The sequence below is a fragment of the Nycticebus coucang genome, chromosome 2 (assembly GCF_027406575.1).
Source record: "Nycticebus coucang isolate mNycCou1 chromosome 2, mNycCou1.pri, whole genome shotgun sequence".
Lineage (NCBI taxonomy): Eukaryota > Metazoa > Chordata > Mammalia > Primates > Lorisidae > Nycticebus > Nycticebus coucang.
In genome coordinates, this window is record NC_069781.1 from 135,276,120 (window position 1) to 135,296,886 (window position 20,767).

Genomic DNA, 20,767 nt, shown 5'->3' on the forward strand with positions numbered 1-20,767 from the left:
TTAAAAGTTTTAATCCAACAACCGATGTGACCTGTCCTTCTCATAAAACAGGAAGGAGATTTAACAAAGGGGAAAGGCTGGATTCCTTTCTACTCCTCTATTTGCAGTCTTTCCACCACTTCATTTGAGTGTTGTAGTAAATAAGGATAACTAAGACTGATGGACTGTAACTGAATGTGGACAAGCAGTTGCCAAGGCTGGCAGCATGGTGTCGCTGTGTTTTCAGGAATTATGTTACATTACCTTGCAGGACTACAGAGAGATGTTTGCTTTCTAGCACATACACAAGTTCTGCTGAATGTCTGAGGAATGCCCTAAAAAGAGAAAAAAAATACTGCTAAATACTGCTAAAAATCAAATTTCCACTACAAATATATTTTAAAAGTACTTGAAATCAAGCAAAACTAATCTTTCACTATTCAGATGTTTCTCAACTGATGCTGGGGGGAATGTCCTGATGAACTCAGTATAAGCTGAAAATATCGTTAAGTTGAAAATTCAAGGCTGACTGAGCTGTGGCTCCCTGGCCCTGCCCAGCACTGCAGGGCAGTGTTAAGCACCATTCCACTGTCTACCAAATGCACACAGCTTTCACATCAAGGTGAAGTCAGCATATAAGAGTGGAGCCATCCTATGCTAGGAACATCTGTACACATTTGTATTCTCAATCTTTATGAATTTTTGTGGGATTTACATGATTCTTCAACCAAGTACTTTTTGTAATTTTTACTTTTATTTTTGGGAGACAAGAGTCTCACTCTGTCACAGGCTGCAGTACAGTGGTGAGATCACAGCTCAGTACAACCTCAAACTCCTAGGCTCAAGTGATCCTCTTGCCTCAGCCTTCTGAGTTCTTAGGACTATACAGGTGTGTGTCACAACACTCAGCTAATTTTTCTATTTTTTTGTGGAGATGGGATCTTGCTATGTGGTCCAGGCTAGTCCCAAACTCCCTGCCTCAGCCTCCCACAGTGCTGGGATTACAGGCATGAGCCACCACAACTGGCCAATTTTATTATTTTTATATCAGGAAAATTAACCCTTTATCAAAGACAGGGGTTATAACATCCATGAAATGATAGAACTATAGAGACTGAGAAGAGATTAGTGGACAGGATGGAGACAGAGGAGTACACCTATAAGAGGGGCAAAAGGAGGCAGCCCTGCAGTGACAGAACAACGCAGCATCTTGACTGTGGAGGTGGTGATGTGGACCCACGTTGTGATGAAACTGCACAGCTCTCTGTGTAAACACCAGAGCGTGTAGGAACTGGGGACATCTGAAGAAGAGCTACCAACTGCACCAGTGTTAGTTTCCTGGTTTTGATGCCAGTTATCTGAGATGTTACCACTGGGGGGAAAGAGTACGTGGATCAATGTACTACTTTTGTACCTCCAGTGAACCTTTAATTATCTCAAAATAAAAAGTTATGGAAACAATAGAAAGAAGTTGTACAAACCTTACATATTCCAACCACCGAGTATTTTCCAATGAAGATAACCATTTCTCTTCAGTTTCTTCAAAAGGCTCTGTAATAAATATAATATACACACACATTTTGGGGTTAAGAGCTACATCACAGTTCCTAATATTTAAAAGCTGGCTTTAAGTGTCATGTATTTTCACCAATAATACACAGTAAACATCTAAGAAGACATGGTATAATTCTGTAACAAAACATCTCCTGAACTTCCACCTTTTCTCTGGCTCTTTCAGGGAAATTTCAAGCAGTTCCTAGCCTTCCCTGCTCAGCCCATGCCCTGATTCTGGCCCTCTCCAAGTCCGTGAGCACCTGTCCAGGCCCAGCCTTTGGCTTCCTGACTGTGAGGCTGGTCTGCTCTGATTCTCTTCTCTCCCTTGCTGCCAGTGCGACCTCTGTGCACAGCGTTGTGTGCCCCCTGGTGGCTGGCACTGCAGGAAAGGAAGATCCCTTCCTGCCCTGCCTAGAGTGCTGATAATCATCCAAGGCACTCCTTCTCTGAAGCCTACCCCTGCCCTGCCCCTGCAAAGCTCTCCTTTAGGCAAGTAACCAGAAGACCTTTTGTAAGGCTGCCTCTCGTGTCTCCCACGTGATTGAGGAGCTCCCTCAAGGAGAAGCCACTTTATGGCAAAGATGCTTTCATGTGACTAATCCTCCAGGGCACACCAGTACCACCTCACAAGAATTTGTTCAAACAGAAAGATCAGAACTCTGAAGCTGCAGATAAAACACATCTGTCTCTTACCCATTTAAGGTTACCTATCTCAAAATAACACTTCATTAAAGTCTTAGTAAGTTTGTCTGTCAGGCACTACAGTACTCTATTTAGCAAATGCTTTTGTTTATTTTTTTGAGACAGAGTCTCACGATGTCACCCTCAGTACAGTGCTATGGCATCACAGCTCACAGCAACCTCAAACTCTTGGGCTTAAGCAATTCTCTTGCCTCAGCTTCCCAAGTAGCTGGGACTATAGGGGCCCGCCACGTCCGGCTATTTTTTGTTGTTGTTGTAGTCATTATTGTTTAGCAGGCCCGGACCGGTTGGAACCCGCCAGCCCCAGTGTATGTGGCCAGAGCCCTGACCATTGAGCTACGGATGCTGAGCCAAACAAATGCTTTTATAAAAGTATTTTGTCATAACTTGACGGAAATGTAATATGATCACTTTTTTCCCACCTCCAATACAAAAAGCAGTTTAAACATTATTTCCTAGGAAATTCTTTTTTTTTTTTTCCCTAGGAAATTCTGAAATTCTCATTCAATTTGTACAAATATTTTTCTTTTTCTTTATTTTTTTTTGAGACAGAGCCTCAAGTTGTCACCCTGGGTAGAGTACCATGGCATCACAGCTCACAGTAACCTCTAACTCTTGGGCTTAAACGATTCTGTTGCCTCAGCCTCCCAAGAACCTGGGACTACAGGTGCCCGCCACAATGTCCAGCTATTTTTTGGTTCTAATTGTCATTGTTTGACGGGCCCGGGCTGGATTCGAACCCATCAGCTCAGGTGTATGTGGCTGGCGCCTTAGTCGCTTGAGCTACCGGCGCCAACCCAATTCATACAAATATTTCAATGAGATTACTTAAATATACCTATTTCTATATTTTTGGGGAACATCACTTGTCCTGACATGTCTCATACAATTCTGTATCTCTCCTGTTCATTACATATAGTAAATAAAAATAAAATTACCATTAACGCATAGTTGCTTCAGTTTTACAAATGCTGCCTGTATTTCCTGAATATTAGGCAAGTTCTTATCCAAATCTGATTTGTAAACATCACTTCTCTGTGGATGACTTTTAGTAATTGCATTACAAATCCTAGAAAAGACAAAATGCTTTAGTCACTGTTCATTCAATTCTTCAACATGTATTTATGAGGCGCTCACTATAAGCCAAGGCACTGCTCTAACAGCTGGGGACAGAAAGAGGAACCCGCAGGCAAGGTCTCCATCCTCATGGAATTTGCATTCCTGATGGGGGTGGGGTAAATAAGGAAAAAATCTTGGGCTATGGCAGATTCCATGAGGAGGCATCAAGGTCACACAGTAAAAAAAGGTTCCTCTGTGATGACAATACTGCAGCTGAAAGCCAAAGGAGCATGAGCGATGCCAAGATCTGAAGGAGTGTGTCCAGGTGGAGGGACAGCTGGTGAAGAGGTCTGTGGGGGAAACGAGCTGCTGAGAAGCCTGGAGCAGGCCAGTGGGCCTGGGTGACACGCTACGGGAGAAAGGTGTGGAGAAGAGACTGGACAATGGAGAGAGTCTGATCTAGTTATGAAGAATGAAATAGGTGGAAAAAACAAGGAATTAAAGCAATTCTTAGTTTAATACATTAAACAACTGAAACTGCCCTGGCTATAAGGGTTTATAACTGTCACTGACAGGGCTGTGATCTTCCCTCTAATGGCAAAATTCCTACACGAGCCCTTGATCAGCATACATGGTGGTGAAATTAAGTCCTGGAGTGTGACACAGAAGACAGGTAACGGCTAATGTAATGAAGATAAAATTATAACCCACAGAGAATGTGGAATTCCGTGAACTGTAGTCACCTCCTTTCCGGAGAAGTGAAAGGTCATGGGGGGGCTGCTTGACAGGTACTCGCTTCAGCAGCAAGTGCGGCTTTGTTAAGTTCCGATGCTGTGGGAAAAACCTAAGATCTGGTGTGTGTCAACAGTGGACTGTGATAAACAAGGTGATTTTTGAGGCTCTCTGAGCCTACTGTCTAAGATCTGTTCATTTGTTCCTCATTTATTCAACAAGTATTAAATATATATTAAGTGCTTCCTCAGTGCTGAATATAACAGTGCAAAACAGACAAACTCCTCACCTCATAGAACCTGCAGTCTAGTAAAAAAGGCAGTAATCAAATTGTAACACATATGCAGAATTAAAAACTGAAATGAATGTCCTGAAGAATAATTCAAGAGCTCTAGAGAATATGCACCTGTGAAGAGTGATCTGACTTGAGAGGTGAGGAGGACGTGATGTTTGCACAGAGATTAAAGAATGAGTGAGTGCTGAGTGGGTGGGGGCCCAGCGTGCTTGCTCCTGGGAAAACGTCAGGAGACTGAAGACACCAGTGAAGGTACAGGTGGCAGGAGCCCAGGGGAGAGGGTTATGGAGGGAGGAAATGCTGACACCTGTGATGCACAGAGAGGTGACGCTGGGGCAGAAGCACATGGTCTATGTGGTTTCTTAACAGTGAAGTGACAAAAGCAGAGGAGGTACTGGAGATGGGACGGGGAAGGAAAGAGGAAGGCATCAAGGATGACGCTTCAGTTTCTGGGGAGGACATGGTGACCATACCCTTGAGTTTGGTTTTGGATATAATGACTTTAAGGGGCCTCTGAGATCTCCCTCCACATGGAGGATGTCAAATTAGATTGGAGATACAAATGTGCTGGTCACTAAGGTCACAGCCCTGGGGGGACTTCCTTTGGAAGGGAATACTGAATATGAAGAAGACATGGCCTTAGACAGACCCTACATAATGTCTGAAGAGAAGGGGATGGGTGGGCAGGGGCACAGAGCACCAGCAAGGGGGAGGCACTCAGCAGCAGAGTGTAGGGCACAGAGGCCCAGGGCCTCGCTGGCCTCAAGGAGAGTGGTGGACAGTGCTGCCCGCTGCTGTGAGCATCACTAAGAAAGACTTCCTATTCTAATGACACAGAGGCTTTGGCAGATGATGCCAAACTCATCACTGGTGGGTAATTAAAACCAATGTTCTAGCTTTGTGACATTACAGACCTAAATAAGTCACATAGAACTGTCAAGAAAAGTTTGATTGATGCTTAAGTGTCTCAACTGCTTAGCACTGCACTTTGAAAGTACGTTAAAGGAAATGTTATAGCAAGATGTTAGGAATGTTAGCTCCTTAAGTGTCTTATAAACTAAAGAATTAAATTATATGTTATTTTATTTTATTTTTTTTTGCAGTTTTTGGCCGGGGCTGGGTTTGAACCCACCACCTCCAGCATATGGGGCCGGCACCCTACCCTTTTGAGCCACAGGCGCCGCCTATTTTATTTTTTGAGACAGTCTTACTTTTGTCACCTGGGTAGAGTGCTGTGCTGTCATAGCTCATAGCAACCTCGAACTCTTAGGTCTAAGCAATTCTCTTGCCTCAGACTCCTGAGTAGCTGGGACTACAGAGGCCTGCCACATACTTGGCTAGTTTTTCTATTTTTAGTAGAGATGGGGACTTGTTTTGCTCAGGGTGGTCTCAAATTCCTGAGCTCAGGGATCCACCCACCTTAGCCTCCTACAGTGTCAGAATTACAGGCATGAGCCCCCTGCGCCCAGCCTTTAATATAATTTAAATGTTAGTTATAACTTTAATATACTCACTCTTCTCAAAATGGTAATTCTTGTACAGAATATACGGTACTAACTAAAAGACTGTGCTATTTTCAACTAGTAGGGAACTTACTGCCGTTATTTATGACCAGTACAACTGTCTGAAGGGGCAGTGGCCACTCTCATTACCTCTGGTCGATCTTCCTCTGCTGCAGCACGTCTTTGATGAGGACCATCCGCACGAGAGCACTGCCGTTTGAGTGGCTCCAGCACCAGAACTAGGGGAGGGGCAGAATCTTTACTCAACTGTGTATCAACAATGGGCATCAGCATTCATGAAATCCAACAGAAATCACTTACTGGCATCCTTCTTCCAACAAATGAATGGGAAAAGGTCTTTAGATCTTGGTCTGCTAAAGAACTGGGCACTACAAAGTACTCTGGAAGGCTGGAAAGAAAAGAACGAATAGTACCTTAGAGTCCTGTGTTAAAGGGCCCTGCCAACCCAGAGGTAATTAAACACATTTACCCTCTTCATGTACCCCACTCAGCCACATGTGAACACGATAAAGGCACTGACCATCCTAGATCCTCCGTTTCCCTGAAAATAAGACATCCTCCGAAAATAAGACCTACTCACAGGAAAGATAAGATGTCCCCTGAAAATAAGACCTAGCGCATCTTTGGGAGCACACCTTAAAATAAGACACGGGAAACAGGGTAGCTCAGTCTAAACCACGTGTGATGTGACCAGTTCTCACAAAATTTGTATTTACAGCATGAGAAAAATCCAAAGAAGATACATGAAATATTTTCCAGAATGACATCTATGTCAAGCAAACATACATGCACCTGCTGAGAAGCCTATCCACCTCTGTTCTCCTGTCAGACTGTGGCTAACAAGGCAAACAGAACAGAACAAAACAAAGCCTCACAAATCTTCCAAGGAGCTTTGGCTCCCTTCTCATCTCCCTCTTCTGCCCTTCTCCATCCCTGAAAGGCACAGTTGCTAGGACCCTGATCAGACAACATCACTAGTGGGTGAGCCCGATGTCCCTTGAGACACCTCCCACTCTCTTCTTTCCTCCATGCGCCTGGCAGGCTCCATCCTGAGCTTCTCAGCCGTACACCAGGAAAGGCAAGTTCCTCGGGAAGCAGACGACACGGGCTGAGTGCCCCAAATAACTTTCCCAGAACTGTACCCCTAGAAGTTCCTGGTACTGGATCAACCAGTAATAACAGGAGAGTTAATTTTTTTTCCACTTAAAAACTGTTTATCTGTATGAACGAATGAGGACTTGTATAATCTTAAAACAAAATGCTCTAAGAAATTTACATGTAATAAATGACATTAAACAAATTTAGCAAATAAATTCCTGGTAATTTTTGGAGGATGTAGGGAACCAGTTTACTCTTGAGATAAATGTTCAGTAAAAGAGAAAAAATATATGTATACTGCTTTACTTGAATGAACCGTAGTAGAGGGTACTAAAGAGCTGGTGAGAGAAAAGTTTCGTAGAAAGCGGAAAAACGACAGAATTAGAAGAGGAAAAATTTTCCATGGGCAATGATTCTCACTCCCAATGAAAACTATTTTTAGAATCTAAAATGATGATATACAAGAGGGACTGGATACTAGATGGATCGGGCTGACAGCCTGTGAGCCCGCTGATCGGGCAGCGTCACAGTGAGCGGGATGGAGCAAGCCAGCCTGAGAGAGCATGTGAAAAGACAGGAGGGTGAACCCGAACATCTAGAATACGGAAAACTCTCAGGACAAAAGGCCTGGTTTTGTCAACAAATAAAAAGTAAGTAAAACAAAGCTGACAGGAAATCACTATAGATTAAAAGGCCTAAGAGACATCAAGCAAATTCAACTTGAATGTGTTTGGATCCTGCTCTGAACAAACCAATTGTAAAAGATGGTAACGAAACAAAATGCACATTAATACTGCAAGATTGCTGACGACAATAAGAAATTATTACCAACTTCTTTCAATGGATACCAATCTTTAAAATAAAATATTCATCAAAATATTATTAAAAAACAAACATTCCATCAACCATAACTTAAAGTTGTCAATGCCAGCAGTTCGATTATCCTTCGTAAGGAAGTTGCTTCCAGCTACATATAACATCACTAAACTGGACTTACCATGTGGATATCATGTAACCCTCGTTAATAGAACAAACTCTCCACCCGGAAGCACCTGTCCGCTTGATTTCTCTGTCCCAATCCGAGTAAGTTTCAAACAGTGGAGTTCTGGGACTGCCGCCTCCTCCTCCATCTCCTGAGGGGATTCCGTTTATTTTGCTGGCTGGAGGAGAAAGCAGGATTCCTGATTTTGTCTCCATAGCGGCACTTCACGCAGACGTCTCCTCTCACACACACTCCCACTGCATCTTCCACATCCCCCACAGGCCCACCTCGCCCCTCTCCCAGTGGCTCAGTTACTCTTGTCTAGCTCTTTCCCAGCTCCTCACACATCTCCCATTGTTCTGTCCTACTGGCTGTCTTTCCTCTGCCTTCAAACATAAATGGTCAATGTGATTTCAAAAAGGTTTTCACTGGATCTTGTCAGACCACTGCTATGTTAAACATGTTTCTTCCTTCCTATTACTGACCACCTTCCCAAATAATGAGGAACGCTGCTGCACAGGTTTCCTCTCCATTTATTTTCTCCTTAATTTTCAAATGTCTTCCACCCTCACCATTCTAACAGAGATGATTCCTTACCCTCCGTCACTGCCCTGCTCCAAATTGTGGGGTAAATCCAAGTTATTAGCTTATTTTTACCTGAAAAAATGAACGCACCCAACAATCATCCGTTCTTAAGCCCTCCGAATCTTTAATTTTTCTATTACCAATTTTCCATCTATCTCATTATTAGAAAATTCATTTCCTACATCTACTGAATTCTCCTTGAAAAGCTCCACAAGATTCCTTGTGCTTGCTCCAGTGCTGGTCCAGCAGATGGGCGTAAACCTGAATTTCTTTAGCCTCAGGAGTACCAGCACAGTGACCAGAGCTGTCCTATAGCCCACCATATCTACCCTGGCAATCTGGAGTGACAGACAGTACAACCCGTCCTGGTCCAATGTCCTCCTGCTGCAGGTACCACTGTGGCGAGTCTCCCGGCTGACATGCCAACAGGAGCCTTTGCTTCATATGAGCCGGGCAGTAGCTGGCCACAACACGTATTTCCTTGAAAGACACTTTCACGAGGCTAATCCCTTGACCCCAAGTTTTATTCATGCCAGTTTCCAAATTTAATCAAGCAAATCTAAATGGCTTCAGAGACCCCTCACCTGTCTTAGTTCCCATGATCCCCTGTAGCCATGCAAAACCCTTCACCGGCCCCTGAACATGCCATGTCCCTTCCTATTACTTAACTCCTGATAGAAGACAGGTATGTTCTGAGAATCCACCATGTTCTAAGGCCTACAAGCACAAAGATGAGTATGAGTTTGCTCATACTCATACTCATACTTGAGAATGCTAACAGGATAGCAGGGAGTAGAGCAGATTCACGGTGCGCTGCACCTCTGAGTACAACAAAGAGGCACAAGAGAGGGGGGGAAGCCGGGGGCAGGAAAGGAGTCATGACTCGACCACCTCTGAACAGAGTCTGAGGAAATGAATCAAAGTTGCCATGTGACTGGTGAGGTAGGCATGTTGGGCAGAAAAGAACATAAAAAACATGGTCAATCATATAACATCACGCAGTTAAATACAGCTAGCATGTTAGGGATGTAAGAGAAGGACAAAGAGAGGCTAGAAATCATAACAGATGGGTCTTAGGCCAGGTGTGGGGGCTCATCCTTATAATCGCTGCACTCTGGGAGGCCAAGTTGGGTGGACTGCTTAAGCTCAAGAGTTCAAGACCAGCCTGAACAAGAGTGATACCCCATCTCCACTAAAAATCGAAAAATTAGCTGGGCACAGCGGCATGTGCCTGTATAGTTCCAGCTACTCCAGAGACTGAGGAAGGAGGGTCGCTTGAGCCTCAGAGTTTGAGGATGCTGTGAGCTAGGCTGAGGCCATGGCACTCTAGCTGGGGCAACAGAACGAAACTTGTCTCAATAAAAAAAAAAAAAAGACAGGGCCTAATCTCTAGATCTGTACTGCCCAAAAGAGTAACCACTGGCCACATGTGTCCATTTAAATTTAAGCTGGAATTAAAACGAAAAATTCAATTTCTCAGTTACACTAGCCACATTTACCACATGTGGCTAGTGGCTGACCTACTGACTGGCACAGATGAGAGATCATTCCCATCCCTGGGCAGTGCTTACTCTGCATCATGAAGAGCTTTATGTACCGCGTAAGGAATCTGGAATAGTTTACAGGGGATCAGAATTAGCAGGTAATTTGATTTTAACAGAGGTCATTAAAAATTAAAATGCCAATTCTAAGTCCATCTCTTGGGTCCCATTTCATCTCAGTACCTTCTTCTGGGGTAACAAGCCACAGTGGGTAGAGGTTGTGAGACACCTTGGGAGTTATGATCTCTCCAGAATGCAAAACCTGCATAGAATTTTCAGGCAATGCCCAATCTAAATAGTGTTCTAGAGCACCAAAACACAGAAAGCTATTCAATGTTAGAAAATCAAAGTAATTAATCATATGACTAATTAAAGAGGGAAAAGCTTATAGGTCACATATGACCAATTTGTAAGTACAGAAAAATATCTGATAGAGTTTGACACTTGTTACATGATTAAAAAAAAAAAAAACTTTAGGAATTTGGAATAAAAGAGAATTTCCCTAACTCGATAAAGGATATTTATCAAGAATACAGAACAAACAGTATCCTCATTAAAAGTGAGACAGAAACGATGCCTGCTAACTTTACTGCTATTAATCATTGAAACAGAAGTCCTAGCCACACGTAGGACAATCACCTCCAAAAAAGGAGTATAGTATATAGAACACACACACAAAAATTTGAGAGGTATATAAAAAGTTTGTTAGCATACCCCTGGCTGAAAGTCTAGAACTGAATACTTTTTGGTGTTCTGAGCTCCAGACTTTTTAATAAGCTAGGCTAAGAATGTACTATTGTTCGAGTGTCTTCATACAATTTTACAGCTTGAATCATAATTTAAATAAGGCCTATACAACACCATGGGCTGATGGTGGATGATATATCCCATAAATTTTAATCTATCGAAATCTGCTCCATCTCCTTTTCCGCTCGCATCTTATTTGTTGAAGATGCTGCATCACTGGTTCTGCAGGATCTGGACTTTGCTAACTGCTTCTCCGGGGTGTAGTTTCACACGTTCCTCTGTCCTCTCTCTGTTCCAAAAATTGGATCCAGCAGCTGGGTCAGGTTCAGATTTTTTTTTCCCAATTTTATTTATTTGTTGGCAATATGACTTTGTGGGCAGGAATGCGTACTTCCCATCAGGAAGCACAGGCTATCTGAGAGCCTCTCTTTTTGTAATAAAAACAGCCATTGATCTCGAGAAAAAAAAAAAAAAAAAAGAATGTACTACTGTTTATAAGACTGCCTCTCTGGCCAAATTTAATCTCAAGATCTAACTTAGACAAATTTTTCTGAATGTAAAATTTGTAGAATGTACCTATGGAATCCTATATTGTTTGCTATTATATAGGTTTCTCTTGTTCAAATTCTGTACATTTCTCAACAGTGGGGACTAGGCCTTTTATATGTTCTGTATCTTCTTCAAAGAGACCTCCTTACAGTATCAATGAGTAGCAGATACTCATCTGGCTTAGCCCAGAAATTCTAATGCTTTCCAAGAAGTCCAAGGACCTGACCCCAGTGGCCTATTCTCTAAGTGTATTGCTATGTGGGGTCATAGCACCAGACTGACAGAGTGGGTCATCTTAGGGAGACCTGGCTTTCTTGACAGCCACCTGACTGAGGTTTTATGGTACAGCTCCTCAGCAGACTAAAAATGAAACCAGATACTAAATACTCCCTACCTTGGCCATCTTTTATGATTCTGTTCTGAAGTCTAATCCTAGATTGTTGAGGTTATTTTAGAGAGAGTTTCCATTTAGTTGGCCCCAGTGATATTTAAAATGGCCCCAAGCAACAGTAAAGATAATAAAAGTGGTCAATATATAAAAAGAAATTCTATCGCTGATACTGTAGACATCAGAAGTCACAAAGAAAGACAGTAAAAGGAGAACAGTGATCATTAATAAGTTCAAAAGAGATGAGCAACAAAGTGGTTCCCAACTGGGAGATTCTGAGTTTGTGGCCAGTGGTGGTGCCAACATGGCTGGATTTCTGAGGGCTTCTAACATCATTCTGATGCCTATGGCATATCTGTGAGACAAGAGGACAAGCTAGCTACACCGAAAATGTTAAAGGAACTGATAAGCAACGAACTTAAAAATTCCCACACTGTTCCAAATGGATTGTGTCCCCTTGTTTTTGAAATAAGCATTGAAAAGAAAACCTAACACCAAGATCTTTGTTAATAAAAAAAGGTAAAAATTAATAAATGTCATTGAACATGTAGCATTTCTGACGTGAAATCTTATAATTTCAAATTACGTCACAGCACCTGGACACATGAAGCTTGTCATAAAGCAGAGGGGCTGACGCTGCAGGTCCAGGAAAGTTCATGGGGGGTTCAAAGGGTTAGTCCAGAACATAATCTGACATCTTGTCAATTTTGTAAAATTAAGAAGGTGTACTTTTTGACATTATTTGCCCAGTAATGACCTAATGAAAACAGCATCCTCCTGGTTTAAGTTAAAGGGAAAACCAGCACCACCGTTTCCTGTCTGTGCCTCTCGCGCGTGCGCAGCCTGGGCTACGTGCCTAACTATGCTCAGGATGCTCACAGAAGTGTCTGGATGACAGCAGAACTTTCCAGAGACAGCTTTTACTCGTGTGGTGCCAGGTATGAAAGAAAATCTTAGAATGCCTAAGGCCAGCTCCAAGATTCTCTTCCCCTTGCAGGAGAGCACCTTCAACTTATGTCTTAGTTGTGGACACAGCTTTGTCACCTACCTGCCTGCAAAAAAGGACTTCTTTAATCTACCAGTGAATCAAGGTGCCATCCACAAGTTCAAGAGTAGATTATTAGGCATCTTTCACTCACAAATTAGTGAGTTCTGACTGCAGTGTATGGAAATTGCTTTTGATCTTAAGGGTGCAGTTTATGCTTCTGTAATAGCACGGAAGGATATTAAGGGATGTCACCCTATGAGGAATCCTAACAAAACTATGGCCAGTGTAATGTTTATGAAGTAACTGTCTGAAGGATGTAATATAAAAAAAATTCCTATTTAAGTTTTAATTATTAAAATTTATGAACAAGCTATATAATATAGGAACGGAATAATGTAAATTTTAAAAACCTAGTAGTAGAAGACCTATGGATTGATAATATTAAGAATATTATAACCAGAGATGCCCACCAAAGAATGAATGAAGAAAAATGTGAAAACTTAAGCAGGCATCAGGTTATCAATTGTACAGGAAGTTTAATGTATTTGTTGAGCCCAAGTGATCATGGATGTGCAACCGGACTAAATAATTTCTACCCCCCCCAAAAAAAGCATGAAGAACTGGTTTGCACGAGAAACCAATTTAGCAGGTATTGAAGACTTCCTCCTACAACTCCTGCAGCCCCTGAAACTTTCCTTTCAGCTGTTCTCTTGCGATCGTGGGTGAGGATCCTACTGAAGATGACCTAGTGATCAATGTTCTGTGGCCTGATGATCACCCAAAGGAGTATCTACCTAAGAGTGCAAGATGTATGATATTTTTATATAATAAGTGAATTTACTTTGTATTAAACAAATTTTAAAGAATTCCTCGAGCCTAATTATGCACATTTTAATAAGAAAAATAAAGTTACAAATACTTTTGTTATCCAGTTTCTACAGGCATATATTTTAAGATAAGCGCTATTCTGCAAGGCAGTATTTTCATATATCATCTTTAGTGTTTATAAATTTTTTTCAAGTAATGGAAGTGTATTTATACTATATGCATCTGATGGTACTGTGTATTGACACTACATTTTAATATATATACAATATAATGATACTGTAATATATTTTCATTATACAGATTATTTAAATTTCTACCATATGTTTTACAATAACAAAACATAAAATTCCAGTATGACTAATAATTTATGAAACTCAGACCATGCTGGGGTAGATGAATTTTTTCACTATTAATATACAATCGTTTTCATGCTTAAACAGTGAGAGAATGTGTGCTTCAGTTGGCTAGTTGATCTACAGTCACTAAAACCCACAACAGGGCTAAAGGAAACATGGCCTGTTTTTCTCCATCCTTTAAAGAGATTTTTAAAACTGGTTTTATTAGAATTACATTTGTGTATAAGCAGAAAGTAAGGATTACACGATCATCTGTACTTTTCCTTGATGATGTCATGGCCATCATAGGTACGTAGACTAAACTATTTTACTTTCAGAAAAACTGCCTAGAATACACCTGTCCTTTGGACAGAGTCTCACCCTCCTTCCATCACTGTTATTCAATAATGCATAGTCAATTATTTTGAGAATCTTAATGAAGCCCACAAAAAGTTTTAATCAGTTCAGATTTTGCATGAAATTATACCTTGCCAGAAAAGATTATGTTTTTTAACCTTCCTTTTCAGTTTTCTGCCAGTTTTCTTAAAAGATAAGATTACTTTAACTCAAGGTACTGATTAAAAAGGGTGGGGATATATTCCTCATCATAAAATACAAGCCAATGACTGGAGGTAAAATATTTAACATGAGTGTAAGCCCATGTTTATAGTTCTTCCTGGTTTTCAATAAATAATCTGACAAATTATTTGTTCTTTTAGCATATAGTGCTTATTTTCCAATAGGTATGAAGCTGATAATTCTACAATCATTAAAGCTCATATATTTGGAGACTTCTGATAAACATAAAAGTAAAATTTATACATGTAAATTAGTCACAATATTTAATATTTTCATATTTACCTGAATTGTGGTATTTTTTCCCAACATATTCAAATGCAAAGAGTAGCTGGAGGTCTGTTGGCTGGGAATAATGAGCTATTGCAAGGCATACCTAGGAAAAATTCTACATTTAGAATTTGATTTTAACACACTTAGTTAAATGAAATGTACAACAAGGCCGTGGTCACTGGGAGCAACATCTTGGGGGAGTGACTACAAAGACTTATCCTTTACATGCTTTTCTGTTCTCCTAGAATACAAAGTAGCTCCCTAAGGCCAAGCACCTTATTCATTATTGTGCCCCCAAGACACTGTTTAATCTTTAGCTAGTACATGGCAAGTATTCCGTAAGTTATTTGCTGAGCTGCATTTTAACTTGAAAAGTACTTTTATTCCAATAAATATAACCTAAAAGCTAAAGAAGCATTCTCCAAAAAGGCAGCAACAACATATCCACTCTAAAAAAAAAATAAATAAAAAAAGGAAGAAGAAAAGGTTTTACTTTTGGTGGACTATAAAGGCTTGACATAATCTCATTAGATTAAAAAGTCTAAACTTAATAGATAAGCCATATTCACAAAAAATTTAAATTGGCAAGAAACTAAAAAATACAAGGCTGGCTCAAAAGGGTTCATCACAAAAACTATGTTTAAGTTAAATGACTTCAGACTGTGGTGGGAAAAGTGTGGGCTTTCAAGTCAACATTAGGGTGTGATCCTAACCCTATCAAGTACCTGCTATACCTTGGGTGGAGTCAATTCCTCTCCCACAGCCTCAGTCTAGTAAAATGAAGATAACACCTAGCCTGTGGTGAGGACTAACAATCTTTAGTGTATGCTTGGTCCCTGGAGTAGTTCCGCGCATGGAAACACAGCTGTCATTCTCAGCTGCTGCTGTATGGCGGGAAAGATGGTGCTCTCTGCTTATAAACCCTGGGCCTGAGGAGGAAATGCCCTCCAATGAGCAAGGAAGGAAGAAGAAACTTAAGACGTGCACAGAGAGAGTAGCAGAAGACCTTATCTAAAAAGATTAGATATCATTTAGAAGGTAAAGCATTAAGGCAGAATGATACACTTCCAACAGTGAGCAAGCAAGGAAAGTTTAGTTAGTCCACGTTGAGTAACATGGTGTTTCGAGGGGGTTGATGAAAATTCCATTAATAAGTATGTGTCAGCTTGCTGCTTATACTGTATTTTAAAACTCTTTTATATGTTTCTTGTGATCACTGGTTTTGACAAAAAAAAAAAAAATGCTTCTTGAAACTTATGTAGTATCTTAATTTCTTGATGCCTACAGGAAAGCTTTCTACAATGATCCCACTTAACAAAATTTAAGAGCAGGTCCCCTGCATTCCCATCCTCATCTGGTCAGTCTTCTTTAGAGCGCTTCCATTGCAAAACTATTGAAACCTGTACCATGGAGAAATCCTAAGCGCTTCCTATTTCTCTGGGTTCCATACGTAGTTTATAAGCTTTGTTGTACCATTCCCTAGAGATTGTTCATGTCTGCCCATTTCACTACACTGCCACAGCCTCAACTTCAAGCCACCTTCACCTTTGTGGGCTTCCCCATATTCTAGAAATACATGACGCTTAAGAATTCTCTTCTAAGGATGTGATTTTGACTACTAGCTTTGCTCTCCTGATAATCTGCTGCAGTTCCCAGATGCCTGCATAATAAATTAAATCTCTGCACTCTTGATTCTTGACAGAACTGGCTGCCCTCACCTATACCCCTTACCTTCCTAGTATTCCCTCAGTAGTCTCTGGTCAGAGAAAAACACGTTTGCACACATTCTGTCTTACTCAGCCCCAGCCACTGCCTCTGTCACACCCTTTGCTTCAGAAATCCTTCTATTCCTCTGGCCAATCATGCTTTCCTGGACACTGTCCTTTCTGCTCAACAGTAGTCTTTTCATAACCCTTCCTAGATGAAGCCAATTTTATAACATACATTCCAGAAACCCTTCTTTCTTCCAAATAATGTCAGTTTAAATATAAAGGGTCTCTTTAGTTAACTGTGCTGATATAGCTATGCTTCCAAGCTATTCACATAATAGCTATGAGGTGGATGAAAAGCAGGACACAGGTAGTTCTCTATTATACAATTAAGGGTGATTCATTAGGGTTAGATATCACATTTCTCATTCATTCAACAGACATTTACTGAGACCTATGATTTTCTAAGCCCTGGAGAACATAACAGACACCAATCCCCCTCACTAAGTTTACATTCTAGTGAAGAAGACAGACACTAAAGATAAACAAATAAAACATGCAGTAAGTTACATAACTGTACGTGCTAAAGGAGAAAACACAGAGAAGGGAAGGGGAATGTGAAGTGTTACCCTGAGAGAAGAGGGAAGCAGGTTGAAATTTAGAAAAAGAGATCAAGAAAGATGTATCTGCACAGATCTGCACAGGATCTGACGATTTCTGCGTCTGCAGCGTCACTTCAGTAGCTTTCTGAAGCGCCGTGTCCAAAGGGGGCTGCACTAAAAACACCAGCTGACAAAATCAGTTACTAACTTATTAAGAAAAATATTCCAAGCTAGTAATAGCACATTCTCAAAGACACTGAGAAAGTAGTCACAGACCCTGTTTACACAAAAGACATAACTGATTAGGGAGTATGTTTTTCCTGTGGCCACAAAGCAAAAAGGAAACAAGTCCTATTTGTAAGGCAAAACCTAACAAAGCCAACTTTTTTTTTTTTTTTTTTGTGGTTTTTGGCCGGTGATGGGTTTGAACCCGCCACCTCCGGCATATGGGACCGGCGCCCTACTCCTTGAGCCACAGGCGCCGCCCCAAAGCCAACTTTTTAAAGTCCCTTAAGAATAGAAGAATATCACATTAGGTTAGGAAACAAATGAGTATGTCTAATAGTATCTACGTGTAATAAGAGCTTATAAAAAATACCATAAAACTAAAATTCAGTTTAGTTACTTTCATGATGGTTGATGTTTTGAAGGTGAGGAGGCACAGCTTGAACTAAATTTATTGTTTTACAGTAGTATAATTTCAAGTGCATATAACTTATTTTCATATAACTTAAGTTAGTGGTATCCTTGGTACACAGACAAAGGTACACACTAACTTATGTATCTGGATTACACTCATGCCATTACCATGGGACATTTTGAGAAAAGAAAGCCAGGTGCCCTTTTCTTTGTGCTTTTTGGCACACACTACAGTATTTAAAAGCCTAAGTCCAAATTCCTACCTTCTACCCTTAAGAGTTTTTGAAAGACTTAAAAAAAGGTCCCAGCTGGACACTGTGGCTCAAACCTATAATATTAGCCCTTTGGGAGGCCGAGGAGGGTGGATCACCTGAGTTCAGGAATTCATGTCTCTAAAAAACAGCTGGGTGGTATGGCAGGCACCTGTAGCCCCAGCTACTTGGGAAGCTATAAGAGGATTGCTTGAGCCCAAGAATTTGAGGTTGCTGTGAGCAATGATGCCATAGCACTCTACTGAGGGCAACAAAATAAGACCCTGCCCCCATTTCCCCCCCCCCAAAAGTCTCAAAAAAATGTTCATTTTCACGTAAAATACTTCTGACTCTGCAATTGCTCCCTAAGTATGAAAAATTTTAGAATATCTTTAAAAATTACCTTTGCAATAGTTCATTTGTCCTGGGTATCACAGGAAATGTGGCGGGAGGGGGTAGTACTGGAGAAGCTCAAATCTAGGTAGGAGACACTCAAACTTCATCAAGTTCTATTGCATTTGCAAACAAAACTGATTTCCTAAATTACAGCCGTCTGAAAGCTACCAATGAGTAAAGATAAGATTCAAGGCAAAACTGAACACCAACCTGTTCTTTAATTAGGTGAACTGAGTTCACTTCTAGAAAGTAAGCCTAAGCAAAGGGTCTACCAACTAATTTTGAGAATAAAGTGAAGACACAGGGCCTCTCTCTCTCTAAACAGTTACAGTATATATAGTGATAAATCATTACAAACAACCTTTTTAGCTTGGCCTCTCAGTTTTGAACAAAGATTCCTAAAAAAATGGTGGCTCAAAGTTGCTATAAGGTTAGATGTCCAATTCTATGCCATCAAATTCCTAGACCTTTCCCAAGTATCATGATTGTCCTGTGACAGCCTAAGGACAAGCAGGTGAATGTTAATGGATACAAGTGCACCAGTCAGTCTAACCTGGGCCTGATACTCCTGAGATAACACCAACTAGACAACCAGAAGGTTTCAGAACAACATTTAACAAAATGTGAACCAATTTCGTATTCTGAGATTTTATTTTTCAAACAAAAATATAGACAGTATTTCAAAAGGAATCAGTTGTTTACCCCAGAGAACTCCAAAGACGCATCTGGTCATTTTAAAACAACTTATAAAAGCAAAGCATTTTCCAGATAAAAGTTACTATTTAAAGCTTCCAGAAGTAAAAATGAGCCATAACTTTCCAGCTGCTACCTAATTTTAGATGAAACCATCACTTGAAATAAAAGGTATGCCACAATTTTTGTTTTTAACTCATGAAGCCATTAAGCTTTGGTAGTGACATTTGACTTAACCCTCTTTGTTTGAAACATGTGAATTAGAAGAAAATTCTCCATTTACGTTCTCACTGCAACTATTTTTTCTACATTTCCCCCCCATGACTATATAAGAGACAAAGAGTTTTTTGGGGGGCCTGATGTAACATGTTCTTTATACTTTAACACTGGGGAAAGGATCTTTATCAGAAGAAACTTGATTTTGGGAAAGGGGTAAGTGGACCAGCTTGTTTTATGTGGGCAGGTAATGAGCTCCTGTTCATCACTCAACAGCAACGCAGCCAACTAGGGGTAACCTAAATTTCCAGAGCACTTACTATGCTTTGTTCATTTGGCAACCACACGTTTGTGTGAAAACAACTTTTATGTCCTACTTTGTACCATTAATCTTCATTTGTTCACGCTTTGTCTTCTCAACTAGATTTAAGCTCTTTAGGGCAAGAAATTGAATCTTATATTTCTATCTTGCAAAATTTAGCACACTGCCTCATACATCAAAAATCATCAGTAAGTACATAAGACTTGGTCAAGAACAAGACCAAATAATTATGATTTCATTTTTAAAATAGTGTCATCTGAAAAATACTGTAAGAGAGTAGAACAAAATTCAACTTTCTGAAAGAATATCAGGACAACTGTATCAATTTCTTCCTTAAAAATATGCTGTCCTAACTCATTTTCACAAGTTCTGTAGTACCCCTATTCTTCAGATGTTACAAATCCTTTTTTTTTTTTTTTTGTCACCTGGGTACAGTGCCGTGGTGTCACAGCTCACAGCAACCTCCAACTCCTGGGCTTAAGCGAGTCTCTTGCCTCAGCCTCCCAAGTAGCTGTGACTATAGGCGCCTGCCATAATGCCCGGCTATTTTTTTGGTTGTAGTTGTCATTGTTGTTTGGCAGGCCCGGGCTGGATTCGAACCTGCCAGCTCTGGTGTATGTGGCTGGTGCCTTAGCCACTTGAGCTACAGGAGCCGAGCCAGATGTTAAAAATCTTGAAGTTTTCATAAGCAGGTTCTTAATGCCTAATTAAATTATAAGTATATATTTAAGCTCAAAATATTTTATGTACCATCTACTACCTAATTAATTCTAAAGTCTTTCTATATAGAATAGGCATCTCAAACTTACAAAATGCCAAAATCACAAACAGCAGAACTGAATAGGTAAAGGGCCTTAGGAGTTATCTCGTTGAATTTTCTATAATGCAGCATGCTAAGAGACAGCTGAATAGATTTTATTTGAAAATTTGTACCCATAGAACCTACCATCATTCTACTCTGCTAGAGGGTCATGTGTTTTCAGATTCATCTCATGTTTGCCTTTCTGTGAAGAATCTGTTGGTTTCAGTTAAAAAAACAAATCTTCCACCTGCTCATCAAAGCGCATGCAGACAGCTGCCTTACCATCTCTCTGATAGCCTCATTTTGGTATCTGCAGAAATTTTACTGCTGTCTACTGACCACGGAAAACAAACGCACCCATTGCAAAGGGTGTTGCAAAGTCTGCCTTGGTTCTGAGAGAAAG

General features: G+C 40.6%; 1 protein-coding gene across 5 annotated transcripts in view; it reads right to left on the bottom strand.

Moving 5' to 3' along the window:
• Positions 1-20,767, bottom strand: part of MTMR10 (myotubularin related protein 10) — a 72,992-nt gene that overhangs the window by 27,770 nt on the left and 24,455 nt on the right. For all 5 annotated transcript variants that reach the window (XM_053581974.1, XM_053581973.1, XM_053581978.1 and 2 more), the window contains 7 exons: positions 14,747-14,837; positions 7,940-8,102; positions 6,145-6,232; positions 5,974-6,062; positions 3,174-3,304; positions 1,461-1,530; positions 244-314 (listed from right to left, as the gene is read on the bottom strand). In XM_053581974.1, the coding sequence (XP_053437949.1) occupies positions 244-314; positions 1,461-1,530; positions 3,174-3,304; positions 5,974-6,062; positions 6,145-6,232; positions 7,940-8,102; positions 14,747-14,837 (703 nt within the window). The remainder of the gene's footprint in view (positions 1-243; positions 315-1,460; positions 1,531-3,173; positions 3,305-5,973; positions 6,063-6,144; positions 6,233-7,939; positions 8,103-14,746; positions 14,838-20,767) is intronic.